Raw genomic sequence first — 16,421 nt, forward strand, 5'->3', positions numbered from 1 at the left:
GATAAGTGCTGTTACAGAACCTCGGAATTACTCAGAAGCCGCTGCTCATCCTGAGTGGCAAGCGGCTATGGACACTGAATTACAGGCTCTTCAGGCCAATGGTACTTGGTCCCTCACTAAACTCCCGGCTGGCAAAACACCAATTGGCTGCAAATGGGTGTATAAGGTTAAACACCGTTCCGATGGCACCATTGAGAGATACAAAGCTCGCCTCGTCGCAAAGGGTTTCACTCAGCTAGAAGGCATTGACTATCATGATACTTTTTCGCCAACAGCCAAGATCATCACCGTCCGTTGTCTGCTTACATTGGCTGCAGCCAAGGGTTGGTCATTTCACCAAATGGATGTCAACAATGCCTTCCTTCACGGCGACTTACAGGAAGAAATTTATATGTCCCCGCCGCCAGGGCTTCGGCGACAGGGGGAGGAAGATTTAGTGTGTCGCCTTCACAAGTCATTGTATGGTCTGAAGCAAGCCTCTCGCCAATGGTTCGCCAAGTTTTCTGAGGCTATTCGTTCTGCCGGTTATGCACAGTCCCGTGCAGACTACTCTCTATTCACCAGAAAACAAGGCAAGTCCTTTACTATCCTCCTGATATACGTTGATGATATATTGATTACTGGGAATGATCCTCAAAGTATTCTTGCGACTAAACAATTTCTGCATAGTCATTTTCATATCAAGGATCTTGGAAACTTGAAATACTTTCTTGGCATTGAGGTTTCTTCTTCTAGCAATGGGATTTTCATTTCCCAACGTAAGTATGCATTGGAGATAATTGAAGATGCAGGACTATTGGGGGCAGCACCTGTTGATACACCTATGGAACGAGGATTGAAACTTTCTGATAAGAGTGATGTACTCAAGGACCAAGGTCGCTATAGGAGGTTGGTTGGAAGATTGATATATTTGACTGTGTCGAGGCCGGATATTACTTACGCTGTTCATGTGTTAAGTCGCTTTATGCATCAACCAAGGAAGGCACACATGGAGGCAGCCCTTAGGGTTGTCCGTTACCTCAAGAATGCACCAGGTCAAGGTCTTTTCTTCTCTTCAGTTAATGATTTGAGATTAAGAGCCTTTTGTGATTCAGATTGGGCAGGTTGTCCGCTTACTAGACGGTCCACTACAGGCTATTGTGTATTTCTTGGATCATCACTGGTTTCTTGGAGATCAAAGCGCCAGAAGACCGTTTCACTTTCATCAGCGGAAGCAGAATACCGTGCTATGACTGGAACATGTTGTGAGTTGACTTGGCTGCGAAGCCTACTTGGAGATTTAGGCATAGTACATCGAGAACCTGCCTTACTATATTGTGACAACAAAGCAGCGCTGCATATTGCAGCGAATCCCGTCTTTCATGAGCGTACAAGGCATATTGAGATGGATTGCCATTTTATCAGGGACAAAATCCAAGACGGATCTGTTGTTACGAGATTTGTGGGTTCATCACATCAGTTGGCAGACATTCTGACCAAAGCTTTGGGAAAGGAAACTTTCATTCCCATGATACGCAAGTTGGGAGTGCAGGATATCCACTCTCCAACTTGAGGGGGAGTGTAAAGAAAATATTCAGCAGATCATGTCAATCTTCCCTGTTAGGAATAAGTTAATCTGTACATATTTGTTTCCTAGCAGATTTGATATTGTTTATAATGATAGGATAGTTTCCTAGTTGGTATCTATGATTCATTGTATATGTAAACACCTTAGTGTCAATGAAATACTATTCCGCTTATCAGTTTTTTCAAAGCAAAACAAAACCTAGAAAGAGATTTGACATACATTTAGACATCATATTCCCAAACAATATTTTCTTAGTTATGAATTATCCGGGGTTTCTTTTGTGACGTCAGTTTCAATGAAAAGAAGTCACCCTATACAGAGATTGAATTGTGCATTTTTATGTCTTGACTTGTATCGTTTTCAGTTTTATGTTCATCTACATTACATCTTGGCAAAGGATATGTTCACCCTCAGATTTGTGACCCATGCATTCAGTTATTGGGCTCTGTTCCTAGCTACTGCATTGTGCTTATTCTACTTTCTATCATGGACTTGAGTTTTTCTGTATGGTTTGAAAGTAAGAATTCTTATGTGCCTGTGTAATTTCTGTATATTGGTTGAAAGTAAGAATTCTTTTGTGACATTAGTTTCGATGAAAAGAAGTCACCCTATACTGACAAATTGAATTGTGCATTTTTATGTTCATCTACATTACATATTGGCAAAGGATATGTCTTGACTTGTATGTTCTTCATGGAAATAGGAATGTAGTTGTCTGTGTGTGTGTGTGCGCGCGCGCGAGGGAGGCGGCATGGATGGGGGTCCTTTTTCATATCTGTGTGTGTGTGTGTGTCTGCGAGTGGGATGGAAGGTTGGGTGTGAACTGTACATCCTAAAAAGGACATCAATAAAAGCAATTGTCAAGTTATATGGTCAACTTATAATTTTAAGGCCTGGTGAGGGATAATCGAGGTTTCTATGGTTATATGGTCAAGTTACATAATGAAAGTTTGCGTGAATTTGTAGTTATACTTTAAGGACTGTTTTATTTCGTTGTGTGTATTTTTTCTATCATGGACTTGAGTTTTTCTTGTATGGTTTGAAACTAAGAACTCATGTGCCTGTGTTATTTCTGTATCTAGGTTGTCAGAGACAAGCAGACTGGCAAAACTACGGGATCTGGGTTTGTTAGATTTACTAACCCTTCAGGCCTGGCTGGAGCGCTCAAGGAAATGAATGGTAATAACACATATTTCTTTGACTCGTTCTCTGCTTATTGTTTTTGTTGGACTGTCTGCTTTCACTGTACAATGCATGGTATATGTTCCTTTTATTCACTCCTCAACTCCAACTTGCCCCTCCTATAATCAAGTTGATGTGAAACTACGCTGCAATATTGAATTGTGAGGGTTTTTAGTTGTTCAGTATTGCTGTCTCAGCTGTTAGTCCAAATGAGAAAATAAAAGCATGCTCAAGCAAATACAACACTGGGTATAACAGAAAATAAAAGCATGCTGCAATACAAAGACCTATCACATTCTTCCAAAAAAAAGTTCAACTTAACACAATAAAATAAAAGCATGAGCTCGTTACGTATATATCTTGGATTGCTGTAAATCTACGAAATTTGTCGGAGCAAGTAGTAGAACATCCTGGCAGTTCTTGCCTCTCCCATTTGGCCAAGCAATGGTTTCTGTGTGCTGCAACAAAGGCATTGCTCTTTTGTGCTATGAAAATGAAACTTTGAAAAGCTAACACCTCTTCTACCAGTGATTTGAATACGTGAAAAGGACGATCCTTTCAGGGTATTGAAGACTTGAATTTCTTTTCAGAAAATTCTTCATCAAATCGTATACAGTACACACTATTCCCAAAGAACAATCCTTGAGCTTGTCTCAGCTTTTTGATGATCACATTGGCGTCAGGCATGGTTCCAATGAAACGTTCCCCCCCCCCCCCCCCCCCAGTACCAAAATAATCTCAATGTTTTCTAACTACATTTAGATCCAAAATATTCCTCTGGTCTGTGCTACTGAGAGCATATTTGTGCTGATACATAAGTTCATCAGTTCATGCCTACTCTCATAGAGCACGTTGGGTCTTATCTCTCCTTCACAATACCAACTTGTTTGCTAAAAGTACAGTTTACTGATTTTCAGTATTTTTGGTATTAGATAAGAGTCTTCCTAAAAAAAAAAAAGTATTAAATAAGAGTCTATATATGCTTTGTCCTGATTTACATCTACAGTATCTGGTTCAAAATATTGGTTTACAGTATCTTCTAAAAAAAAAAAATGGTTTACAGGGCCCTTTCTTATTCAAGTCCTTCTAGGATCAGGAAAACAACGTACTCTATTCTAACCCTCCTAGGTATCCCAATCGGGACAGGATCGAAAATCATGCTGCGCAATACATACACAAATACTGGTGTATATATATAACACTCAAATACTTCATAACACTAGTTCGGTAGTTAATTAGGGCGTGATGGAATCGAAAAGAATAAACTTAGGCGGTGTCCTTCCCCAGCTTCCTAATGAAATCCTGGAAGAAATCTTTCTGAGGTTGCCCGGCGTCAAAACTTTGGTTATACAAACAGCAGTGTGTAAGTTATGGAACTCGCTTATCAAAACCTCTGCTTTCATTGAAGCCCACCAAAAACGCAACCAACATCATCACCTCCTTCTGATACAGGCAAGAGCAGCAGTCAAAGTACAAGGGAAAGGGGATACTCGTCATCTTTTCTATTTGCTTTGTGATAAACCTCCATTCAAAGTGTATAAAAGTTATTACCAGCGTATAACTCATCCGTTTGTAGCTTATGACAGATTGCATGCAACATCCCCCGAGGAGAAAATAGCAAGTATCAGAAAATTTGATGTGATGGAAACTTGCAACGGCCTAGTGTGTCTCGTCGCTTCTTCCAACTATACCGCCTTGGTTTGGAACCCTTGCATTAGAAAGCTTGTGATGCCGCCCAGGATCAACACCAGCCGTCATGAGATTAGTAAGATTTCACATGGCTTTGGTTATGACTCGCGTACCCATGATTATAAAGTTGTGAGGATTGTGAGATATTTGGCTTGGACCGGACGGAAAACCTCATACGAGATTTGGTCTCTAGCGCAACCCTCCTGGAAGGCTCTTAGTGTTCTTCCTCCCGTAGACGACTTTCGTCCTAGTTCGCGTTCTATCTTTGTTAGTGGTGCTGTTCATTGGGTGCATGGCAGGGTGCATGGCATTTGGATGCATGAAGCAAATCCGACCATTGTGTCCTTTGATATGTCCGATGAAGTATTTGGTGAGATAACGATGCCTCAAGTCATGATGATTAAAAGCCATCGCATTATATCAAGATATAGGAACTCCTTAGCAGTTTTGCAGTGGGATTTCGTTTTAGATGATGCGAAACAGAAACAACTTGACATGTGGGTTATGAAAGAGTATGGCGTGGTCGAGTCTTGGACTAAACTGTTAACGGTTAAATTGCCAGAGTACATTCACAGCATCAGACGGCTTGGGTTTAGAAACAATGGTGAAGCCTTAATCAGATATGTCAATCATCCTAGAGCTCGGAAAACAAGCCGTCATGTGCAAAAATTGCTGAATCCTCATAGCGATGACATTGGTGATTTTGAAGCCCAGGGGAGCAGGTTCCTTGAATACAAACTTGTGGAGCCTTTTGTAGAAAGTCTTATCTTGCTTGACCACCCTTCTGCAATTTCAACCAATATTTTAAAAGGGTAAGGCGTAGCCGAGGCTTTTTTGGGAGAACCTCGTTAAAGCGTAAGCCTTGAGGCATAAGACGTGAGCCTTACAACATATAAGACATATGGTACTCTACATGCACTTTCTACTCTAACTACCACCAAAACTAAGAGCTGCACATGTTTTGGGTTTGTTTTCTGCACAACTATGTAAGCAATTATATTGCTTTAGAACTTGACATTATTTAATATGAGTTTAAGATATAAAGTTTATATTATATATATTGTTATTCGATAAGTTTGTAAGAGTTTTTGAATGCAAAAGAAATTGCAGTTATCAAGTAGTTATCAAGCAGTTGAAGAACATGACAGTTTTTTTATGGATGAAACAACCATAACAGCCATGGCTGTGCTCTATATATATACAGGAATTCTCAGGTGCGGACGTCCGCACCTAAGTTTTGGTGCGGATTTTCATTTTTGCACCACTTCCCGATCGAATTTCCTCAAACTTCCTTCTAGACATATCTAGATCATCTTGTGTAGATCATTTCTGCAAAATTTCAGCCAATTTGGTGATCGTTAAGGCCCTCAAAATCGAAAAACAAATCTGACGGACTGAATTTTGTCCAGTTCATCATCTCCATTTGTTTTTCGATTTTGAGGGCCTTAACGATCACCAAATTGGCTGAATTTTGCAGAGATGATCTACACAAGATGATCTAGATATGTCTAGAAGGAAGTTTGAGGAAATTCGATCGGAAAGTTGTGCAAAAATGGGAATCCGCACCAAAGTTTTTTTGGTGCGGATGTCCACAGCCGAGAAGGACTGTATATATATATATATACATGAATTCTCAGGTGCGAGCGTCCGCACCAAAGTTTTGGTGCGGATTTCCATTTTTACACCACTTTTCGATCGAATTTTCTCATCTTCACCGTTTAGTATCTAGATAATATTGTGTAGATCATCTCTGTAAAATTTCAACTAATTTGATAATCGTTAAGGCCCTCAAACTCGAAAAACAAATGGACGGACTGAATTCTATCCGGTTGTGTTTATACCAGAAAAACTCGAGTTTGAGGGCCTTAACGATCACCAAATTGGCTGAAATTTTGCAGAGATGATCTACACAATATTATCTAGATACTAGACGGTGGAGATGAGGAAATTTGATCGGAAAGTGGTGCAAAAATGGAAATCCGCACTGAAACCTTCGGTGCGGACGTCCGCACAGCTTTACGGTGCGGATTTCCCTCTGTTCGCCACTGTACGGCGCCGGCGAGGGCACGCCTCCACCCCAGCGGACTCCAGCAGCTTCCCCGACCACTTTCCATCCCCGGCGAGTCCGCCAAGTTTCAGTTTTCCGGCCAAATCACCCAAAACTTGAAACAAAGTCAATCTGACCGGAAAACTAGAATTCAGCGGACTCGCCGGGGATGGAAAGTGGTCGGGGAAGCTGCTGGAGTCCTCTGGGATGGAGGCGCACCCTCGTCGGCGTCGTACGATGGCGAACGGAGAGAAATCCGCACCATAAAACGGTGCGGATGTCCGTATCTGAGACGGATATATATATATATATATAGTCTCTTCCTAAACATACAAGTTCTAACAACAAGTCCCATATACTTGGAGAACATAAGGCTGTATTAAGGAGAAGGCTAACATGGATAACACAGGTGATTTGCATACAATGATTAGTAGATTTTCATAGACTGTAGACTAGGATACATAGATTTCTTTTTATCCTAAAAGTACTCAGCAAAACATACAGATATTATAGACAAGTTCATAGCTTGATTTGATCTAATATAGTCTAAAATAAGGTTCAAGTTTTGATTCTAACCTTTCAAACTAAGCTTCTAATTGGATCAGCTTCACATAATCAATTGGTTAATACCTTACTTGTTCGGTAAACAATCTCATATAACCCTTGAAAACCTTTCTTTAATCTATAAATCAGTAAACATCATCCCCTAATCTATAAATCAAATGTACTAAACAAAAACTAACCAAATAGCATTTATACATGAAACTCCACAAAATTACTATCCTTTATGCATATTCCATTCATAATTTGAACTAAACTAAAACTCAAATGGTTTACTTGTCGAATTAATAGGAAAAGATAAGAAAGGATATATGTGATACTTATCCAATTAGTTTCAAACGCCAACATCAACTAGAATGTCCTCCTTGGACGCTCGAACCAACAGACCACAAGAAAGCTGCTGATGAAAAAAATAAAATAAAAAAATTTTAGGCATGCGCATAAGACGCCTTAAGCAGCGCCTTATAAACGTTTTGCGTCTTAAACAGCGTTTTCTTAGCTGCAAAGACGACTCTTTTAACTCTGCGCCTCACGTTTTTTTGACCCTAAGGCGAGCTTTTTAATACATTGATTTCAACCTTCTAGCTAAAAGAGATCAGGAATATACATGGGACATGAATTACGTACAAAACCAAAAAAGTTAAAGTATGGTAAGTTCCAAATTACCCGCTGGTAAAAATTCTAAAATAGCATCTATACAGTTGCTTCCCTTCCAGAGGCTTCCAGCATTTCGAGCGCGCAGCATTAGTTTCTTGCAGCAGCAGCAACCTCCCCAAGCTGCGTCCATGTCGACCCAAACGGACCAGACCCCAAACCCAAGTCCCATCCCAACCAAGAAACGAACCACCCGGAAGAGGCTCCGACCTTGCAGCAACCACAGCTACGAGCTCACCACCTTTTGCCAACCGGGTCGCCCGATTAGTCCGACCGGCCCATTCCAAGACAACGTTGTCGTGTTTCTTCAACAATGTGCGGAGCTCACTGACTTTAGAGTTCAAGGCATGAGTGTTTGGTTCACTCTTCTTCGTAGCCGTGAGTGTTTGGTTCCTCTTTTTACTATTGAAGAGACCGTGGACAACTCCAAGACCGAGTTCTGTGATCACTGCTTGTCAACTGGTTCGACACTCCTACCTTATTTTCTCTACATTCTTGTGTTTCGGTAACTTTTTTTTAGCTGGTGTAGGGCTTAGTGCTTTATGATTCTGGTTTTGGTTTCGAGAATTTCGGCTATATGTTTGGTGCAATTTGTCTATCTTTTTCTTGTTGCTGTGGAAATGTGGTTCGATCGAAGTTGATGTAGTCGAATTGCAGTACTTAGATACTAGGTTGCTTGCTAGACATAGTAGTTTTGGTTCTGAAGTTACATACTTTTCTGTCTAGAAATTGGGGATTTGGGGAAGTTTATAATGCAAGACCTTAGGAATGTTCTTAATTTCTTGATTTCCTTCACTACTCTAGCAGTGTTCAACTAAAGATGACAACTTTTGAGTACATTATTCGTAGCGAATAAGTCTGGAAATTTGAGGTTTTAAAGTACTAGTCTTTACCTTGTTCTCATAGGAAAAGCAACTGGTTATGCCAACTTATCTGGCAACTTGCTGTTTGATTCTTTGTGCTATGCCTCTGTCATACCAGCTTCTGTTCTGCAATCTTTGGTTTTGTTTCTTTGCTTTTTCTGTGGCTGTGGCGTGACAATTTTATGTTGTTTTTGTTTAGATTGGAGTAACCATTTTGTGTCAAAGAGAAAGTACCACATCATAATTCCCAAGGATAATTGTTGGACTAAGCCTCTGAATGATAGTATCTTGGAAGACACAACACATCTGTTACATGGAATGATACATTGTGATGGGATTGGGCATTTGCTATGCATCAATGGACTCAAAGGGGGTTCTGAGCATTTTTGCGGCAGAGAGATCATGGATCTTTGGGATCGGATTTGCACAAATCTTCGAACCAGGTAACTGAAACTACTTATTTCTTGCTGCTCTTAGGATTACATTATGGAAAATCGATGTACTAGTTGTACTGTATCTTCTCTGTTGCAGGAAAATTACAGTTGAAGATTTCTCAAAGAAGCGGTCCATGGAACTTCGACTGCTCCATGGAATTGCTTATGGACATGCTTGGTTTGGTAGATGGGGGTACAGATTTTGCTATGGGAGCTTTGGGGTGGCAGAAGAAACATATGAAAGAGCACTTGATATTCTCAGCTCAATAGAGCTTGAAAAGATCATCCAAGATTTTAGTGACATGGAACAGTGTGAAGAGCTGAAGAGAATAATTCATTGCTACAAACATTGGAGTGAATCAAGCTTGGTTACAATCAAAGACCTTCTCAAATTTATGCTCACTGTCAAGGCTGGCATTCCTGCACCTAAAAAAGTCAAAATGCCGCTATTGCGCACTGCTTCTCTTTCATCTTGCACTGCACACCGGATCAAGCCCAAGCTATTTGCTGATGTTATTCGTCACAGATCCGGCCGCCATCCTGCAAGAAGACTAAAGATAGCTGCGGATGTGATTGTGCATGTATTGAGAGAAAATGAAAAGAAAGGCTTTGTGAATGGTGAGATGGCCAGGCAAGATTTAAGAGATGCAACTCTGTTGCATAGTCAAAGAAGAGGGTTGCCTGTTAGAGATATAGGTTTGTTGGATAACGTGATAAGCAAGCTGGACAATGTGATAATTGGGAATCACATTGTCTGCCGCACACTGCACACACTGCCTAGAACTAAGATTAAAATATGGAAATATACCGTTCATGATCTTCCTGGTGTTTACAGTGAGAAAGAGTTACCTCCCCAATCACTTCCATCACAAGCTCTAGTTCCTGATGTTTACAGTGATGTGCTTTACTTGTACAAGAATGTACTGTTGGCATATCCTGAATCCAAGTTGGTAGAATTGGCTACTCAAGTGGTGCTGAACACTAGACACTTTGTAAAGGAATATCGATTCGGGGATAAGGATGAGCAAGAGCAGTTCCTTGACATTCCTTTCCCAAGTATGACTGATAGTGGTAATCATGCTGAATCAGGAAGCTATGAGTGTCCACCAGGTATCGCAACATAAACGCTGCTGTGGAATGGAGGATGCTAATGAAATCTGGCAGCCTAAATTTGAGACTGCTTTTAGATTAGGACTGTTCTCCTTGCTGTTTGGTCTGCATTGAGTACTACTGCAAACTGCACACTGACTGATATGTTATGTGCTGGTGTAAACATGATGAGTCATTGAATTTAGGACTAATTTCAGTTTACCCCATCAACTTTAAATCGATCGTCATGTTAGTCCTTCTTCTTTCAATTTCATCAAAAACACCCCTCAACTCCCAATTTTCATCAGCTGCGCATGTCCAAACCTCTAATCTCCATCAAATTCCTCTGTCAAGTGATGACTTGATATCAAGAAGAAAATCAAATTATGAAAGTTACCTTTCGGACCATTTTTCCCCCATATCGAAACACATCTTTGTTCCAATCACAACCCCCTAACCTTAGTGATTTTGGTGGGATTGAATGCAATTTGTCTATTTTTCCATTTTTCTTTCTTCTTGATATCAAATCATCAGTTGACAGAGGAATTGGATGGAGATTGGAGGTTTGGACATGCGCGGCTGATGAAAATTGGGAGTTGAAGTTGAGGGGTGTTTTTGATGAAATTGAAAGAAGAAGGACTAACATGATGATCGACCTAAAGTTGATGGGGGTAAACTGAAATTAATCCTTGAATTTACATAAACCTAAAAATTTTGTTTCTTCCATATTGTAGATACGTATGATGTTAAAGCTTATTATCTCTTCTTTCTCTTTGGATTGAAAAGCTTATATATTCTCTTGAACACACTCATTCACTGCTGTTCTTTTGCCTACAGACAATTTTTTCAAGTTAAATCTGAACTTCTGACTATGGCTATAGAGCTATACTCTCTTTGGAGAGGAGTTACACTAGTTCATGTTCAATGGCTTATCATTATTTTGTTACCTTGGTTTCATATTTCTTTTTTTTTTTTTTTTTTTTTAGTAGTATCAACAACTATATCCTCAAAGGAAAAATTATGATTTAACTTCAATTAGCGTCGGTTGAGATTTGAACTTAGATATGGTGGTTCCACACCTAGACTCTTACCAACTCGACCAGCTGTGATGGTAGTTAGTAAGAGCATCTCCAACAGCTTCCCCAAAATTTCTTTAAAATGGGGAAGCAAAACCTAAAATCTCCAAAAAATTATGATCAAAATCCAGCAGCTTCTCTATTTTAGAGATTTCGGCATTTAATACAACAATAAAATATAATATATCATCATTAATTATAACAAAAAAACATTATATATTGCATTGTAACAATAAACTACCCAATAGAATATTTTATTATTGTCTTAAATTCGTTGGAGCACGTGAAGAATTTAATTTTGGAAAGAAAGACTTTGCTGCAAATTTGGGGAATGAAGGCTTCTTTTTCTTCTTCATCCCCATTTTGGGGAATGAGATGGGGAAGCTGTTGGACCTAAAAACAACTTTATATTCTCCAAAATTGAGAAGTTCAAAAAAATGGAGAAGCTGTTAGAGATGCTCTAACAAGGTGGTTAGTAACAACACATAATTGAGTGGGAGAAATAACCCAAAATGCCTTACTTGATCAATAAAAGTGACATTTATTAAACCTTAAGAAAAGAAAAAAGGAAAAAGAATAAGAGACTATACGATGTCATTTTGGTGCTTCTATGTAAAGGTTGGCTCCTTCAGTTCAGCCATTTCACCTTTTCTAATTCCATATCTACTACCCAAAGCTTCTTGCTTTTCTCACTTCTCTATCAAATTGTGCACCAAAGTTCTAAACTTTACGCTTCAAGATGTCCTATTTGTTCAAATGCTGTTCTGGGTTTCTGGTTATGGCTGCGTTTTTGGTTCTGGGTTCGATCAATGTCTACGCTTTTGGGTCTCCGTCTTCTTCAGAGACCACTATGCACACTAACAATTGGGCTGTTCTTGTCTGCACCTCTCGCTTCTGGTAATTCTAAGCTTCATTTTAGTTTGATCAATCTGTATTTACAGTTTTTTGTGTAAAGAATTGATACCCATGTTTTAGATTATGGTTGTTTGGGTTCTTGTGAAACTTGTAAGGTCTTAGTTTTGAGTTCTTAGACATAATTGTATTCAAATTCTAAGTTGTGCAATATCAACAATGCAGAATAAGAGAAGTTGAAAGATATGCTTCACCATTTTATAGTTTGGAATCAAAGTGGTGCCAGAGTTCTAAGTTAACTTCATCTTAGGATTGGTTTAAACTTGTGTGATAGTCAGCTATTTTGCGGCTGCCCATAAGTTGGTGTTGTTGGATGTAAGAAACCCACAGAGATTTCATCTTTTGTTCTGCATCAGTACTTTAGCTTAAACATTACTCTAGCAAATACAAAAGGGTACTAAGACAAGTAGTTACATCTTAAGGGTTCATTCTATGCCGATATTGGTTAAGACTTAAGAATCATACTGAGGTAGTGCAAAAATCTTGAATGGTAATGTACTTCAAGCTTTGATAGCTCTATACTTCTATTGAATGGCAATATGACTTTTCTATTCCAAATGGCTTGTTTTTCTGTCAGGTTTAATTATCGACACATGGCCAATACTCTATCCCTGTACAGGTCTACAACACAAGCCATTCTCCTCCTGGAAGATCCTCTTTTCTTTTCTCATGTAGATAGTTACGTATGCTTTGTTTTGATTTGAAGGACGGTTAAGCGACTTGGAATACCTGATGAGAGGATAATACTTATGCTGGCAGATGACATGGCCTGTAATGCTAGAAATAAGTACCCTGCCCAAGTTTTCAATAATGAAAACCACAAACTGAACTTGTATGGAGATAATGTTGAGGTGAGATTTCTTGTTCCTGGTTAGGTTGTTTACTGTTACTCAAAACATAACAGTTTCCCAATTACATTTTTTAAATTCCAATCATGAAATTAATTAAACTGATTCTACCAGGTAGATTATCGAGGTTATGAAGTGACTGTTGAAAATTTTCTACGTGTATTAACTGGGCGCCATGAAACTGCTGTTCCAAGATCTAAGCGTCTTTTAAGTGATGAAGGAAGCCACATTCTCTTGTATATGACTGGGCATGGAGGAGATGAGTTTTTAAAATTTCAAGACTCAGAAGAGCTCCAGAGTCATGATTTAGCTGATGCTGTGAAACAAATGAAAGAAAAGCGTAGGTAAGAAAAATTTACCTCTGCAACTGTTTCTAGACATACATACAATAGTTTGCATTTCTTATGATATTGTCTTTTTGAAATCTAGTTTGGTACATTTTCATTTATGTTTTGAATGTAATATTTTTAAAATGTAGCTCTGATGAGTGTCATATTGATTATCACCACCAGATAGAACTCATCTAACTTCGAGAATATGACAGGTTCAAGGAGCTGCTGATAATGGTGGACACTTGCCAAGCTGCCACTCTCTTCTCTCAGGTTTGTGATTTGCTCTACCAGTGCATGAAATCTAGATACTTTTAAGTTTTTACTGTTAGATTCTGAGAGCTATATTATCTTGTGAGAATTGTTGGGGGTACTTTTGTTTATGTACAATCTCTGTTCTTTTGCATTTGCAAGATGCCCTTCTCAATATCATCTAGTCACTGGTAACCAATTGGCGAAGTCATTATTGCACTTTAAATATGTTTTTCACGTGACTATTTTAGTATTTTGCCTTAACCTGGTCTGTTTGAGAATGACTTTGTTACTAAATTAAAGGTCCCTTTCTGATTTGCAGCTTCAATCACCGGGTGTTTTGGCTATTGGAAGTAGCCTGAAAGGAGAAAATTCGTACTCGCATCACTTGGACTCGGATGTATGGCATTGCTATCATATAACCTTTGAAGTCATTTGGCTGAGAATGCTATGCCATGTTCTTTAATTTAACTCAAATCAAGGTATTATATACAATGTACTGTGTATAATTTCATTCTTGTTGTACTGTTTGATTGATGCAGGTTGGTGTCTCTGTTGTGGATCGTTTTACATTTTACACACTTGCATTCTTTGAGAAGCTAAATATGTATGCCAATGCATCCGTGAGCAGGTATATTCTACTGATATGATAGACTGATAGACTGATTTCATGTTTGACTCTGCTGATAGGGATGTGTTTATCATCTTTCCACATCTTAGTTCATTACATTCTTCTCTTGCACCTATATGCACTGCTATCTGCTTTCGCATGATACAGACCACCGCCCGCCCCCCCCCCCCCCCCCCCCCCCACCCGGGAAAAATAATAATAATAGTAGTAATAACAATAACATTCTATCTGAAGGTGGTTTTCTGTTATATCTGTAGCTACTTAAAAGTATTTCTCAGTAATGTAGTCAAAATAAAGGCATTCTTGTGTCAAGATCACAGTTGCAGCATTTAAGAATTTCTCCGCATGTTTCTCAGTTAGAATAACTTCAGCCAGACTTGCTTTAAAATTTCTCCTTTGACTGTACTTTTCTGTAACAATGTTTGCCTATGCCTACTTGAAATGATTGTGACTCAGATCAAACCATATAGTCAGGGAAAAAAGCCTATGTGAATTTGACTCTTCTTCCACTATAGTGGCTCATCCCGTTGAACAAATTTATACCTTAAAATCATTTTAGAGATAGTATATATCGACTGAGTCCTTTGGTTATTGTTTTTCAGTCTTTTTAATTCGTATCACCCAAGCTTCTTGATGTCAACTGCATATTATCGAACAGATCTATACCAGCGTCACCTTGAAGAGGTATTGATATATAAACTTATCTTCTCATTCTGAGCTATAGGAGTGGTTGGAAATATTTTGTCGTTTTATGCTAATTATACTGTTTTGGCTTGGACCACTTTTCACCTGTAAGAGTGCCTAGCTTCTCATGAATCTTGTTGCAACTTGAACTGTTTGGCATGTTTTATCCTAACACAATATCATTTAGATGTTGTATCATACTGCTTCTTGAGGTGCCTTTTTCATAGTTGCAAAACTGCTTTGTCAAAATATTTTTTCATAAGGCTATTGACTGAGCTATATTTCAGGCTTAATCTTCAGCAACAGCTATTTCCTTCATAAATTTTACTGAGCTAACTTCTAATGTGCATTTCCACATGGAACACGTTGGTAGAGTAGCAACCTAGGAGGTTGAGATACTATTTATTGACTTTGATACTTGCTGCTATATTTCAGGCTTAATCTTCAGCAACAGCTATTTCCTTCATAAATTTTACTGAGCTAACTTCTAATGTGCATTTCCACTTGGAACACGTTGGTAGAGTAGCAACCTAGGAGGTTGAGATACTATTTATTGACTTTGATACTTGCTTTCAGGTACCTGTGACAAACTTCTTTGGATCAGTCATGGAAACCATACACACTGATTCAGCCTATAAAGCCCTTTCAAGGAAAAGTTGCCGCAGAGCTGAAATCAATACGCCCTCTGATCAATCCGCTGATGGTGATGAAAGAACTTTGGCAGATTCAAATGGTCAGGATCAATTCAGTGATTTGAAGAAAGAGGTGACAGTTCTATAACCCTTTGTGTTAATGCATGAACCTTTGTTTCTCTGCAACACTGATTATGGGAAGGAATGATCACTGCAGGATGAACAAAGTGCTTTCAGACATTTGTGGAACACTTTCAATGACAAAGTCAGAAAAATTGAAGATGCGGATTCATTTGTGCAGTATGGTTTGCTAGCCATGCTTCCACTATTGCTACTTCCCACATGGTTATCGCAGTGAAAGTTGGCTTTGAGAAGTGAGAGAGACTGAGAAATAGAATCTGTTGATAAGTTAAATGGTGATGTAGTTTTTGTTCATCTTTAGTCTGTTAATTTTTCGGATTCAAGCCATCCAGCGCTAGGTGACCGCATAATGGCAAAATGAGGTTATATTAGGATAGGTACACGAGTCCAATCCCTTTCGAATATCAATGTAACATTGTGTTCTAATTGAACTGTGATATGAATATTTTAGTTGTGAAGCTCCATGGATCAAGACGCCTGAATATACTGAACACCGGAGCTTGTTAGATTTGTACTAAAATTACTTGCTATTCTCAGATTTGCAATTTGAACTTGGAAACAGTTTATTGACCTTTTATTTTTTTTGGAAACAGTTTATAGACCTAGTGTACAATAGGCTTGAGGTGAGTCGAGAGTGATACATGTCCAACTATGGGTACAAAGTACAAACACAAAAATGAAGACAAGAATCCCAAAAATGATAATTTTTCACAAAACCCTTGTCTGTGATGAACAAAAATTCCATACAATGGTCAATGGTTTGACCTACTGATCCTCTCTGGACATATAGCAGCAGCCAGCAGGTATAGTATTATAGTGCCATTATTCCT

The 16,421-nt window shown here is 38.9% G+C and overlaps 3 protein-coding genes across 3 annotated transcripts; all 3 read left to right on the plus strand.

Moving 5' to 3' along the window:
• Window positions 1–4,477: 4,477 nt before the first annotated feature.
• On the plus strand, window positions 4,478–5,254 carry LOC101314972 (F-box protein At4g22390-like). Its single transcript, XM_004304713.1, has one exon. It carries the CDS (start codon window positions 4,478–4,480, stop codon window positions 5,252–5,254), a length of 777 nt encoding a protein of 258 aa, XP_004304761.1.
• Window positions 5,255–7,831: 2,577 nt separating this feature from the next.
• Window positions 7,832–10,121, plus strand: LOC101315260 (PHD finger protein MALE MEIOCYTE DEATH 1-like). The gene is made up of 3 exons (XM_004304714.1): window positions 7,832–8,162; window positions 8,763–9,006; window positions 9,095–10,121. Exons 1-3 carry the CDS (start codon window positions 7,832–7,834, stop codon window positions 10,119–10,121), a joined length of 1,602 nt encoding a protein of 533 aa, XP_004304762.1.
• Window positions 10,122–11,801: 1,680 nt separating this feature from the next.
• LOC101310427 (putative GPI-anchor transamidase-like) lies at window positions 11,802–16,128 on the plus strand. The gene is made up of 10 exons (XM_004302023.1): window positions 11,802–12,059; window positions 12,652–12,693; window positions 12,781–12,925; window positions 13,037–13,266; window positions 13,467–13,524; window positions 13,826–13,903; window positions 14,046–14,134; window positions 14,737–14,818; window positions 15,395–15,583; window positions 15,668–16,128. The coding sequence occupies exons 1-10, from the start codon at window positions 11,902–11,904 to the stop codon at window positions 15,806–15,808; spliced, it is 1,212 nt and encodes a 403-aa protein (XP_004302071.1). The 5' UTR covers window positions 11,802–11,901; the 3' UTR covers window positions 15,809–16,128.
• The last annotated feature ends 293 nt before the right edge of the window (window positions 16,129–16,421 follow it).

Source organism: Fragaria vesca, linkage group LG6 (assembly GCF_000184155.1).
Source record: "Fragaria vesca subsp. vesca linkage group LG6, FraVesHawaii_1.0, whole genome shotgun sequence".
Classification (NCBI taxonomy): Eukaryota; Viridiplantae; Streptophyta; class Magnoliopsida; order Rosales; family Rosaceae; genus Fragaria; species Fragaria vesca.

What these genes read in the sequence shown, in the direction of transcription:
- LOC101314972 (XM_004304713.1), top strand. Translation starts at nt 4,478, where the DNA reads ATGCCGCCCAGGATCAACACCAGCCGTCATGAGATTAGTAAGATTTCA.
- LOC101315260 (XM_004304714.1), top strand. Translation starts at nt 7,832, where the DNA reads ATGTCGACCCAAACGGACCAGACCCCAAACCCAAGTCCCATCCCAACC. An exon ending in TGATCACTGCTTGTCAACTG is followed by an intron (nt 8,163 to 8,762) that starts GTTCGACACTCC and finishes GTTTTTGTTTAG; the next exon opens with ATTGGAGTAACCATTTTGTG. An exon ending in TGCACAAATCTTCGAACCAG is followed by an intron (nt 9,007 to 9,094) that starts GTAACTGAAACT and finishes TCTCTGTTGCAG; the next exon opens with GAAAATTACAGTTGAAGATT.
- LOC101310427 (XM_004302023.1), top strand. Translation starts at nt 11,902, where the DNA reads ATGTCCTATTTGTTCAAATGCTGTTCTGGGTTTCTGGTTATGGCTGCG. An exon ending in TGTATGGAGATAATGTTGAG is followed by an intron (nt 12,926 to 13,036) that starts GTGAGATTTCTT and finishes TGATTCTACCAG; the next exon opens with GTAGATTATCGAGGTTATGA. An exon ending in TCAGTGATTTGAAGAAAGAG is followed by an intron (nt 15,584 to 15,667) that starts GTGACAGTTCTA and finishes TGATCACTGCAG; the next exon opens with GATGAACAAAGTGCTTTCAG.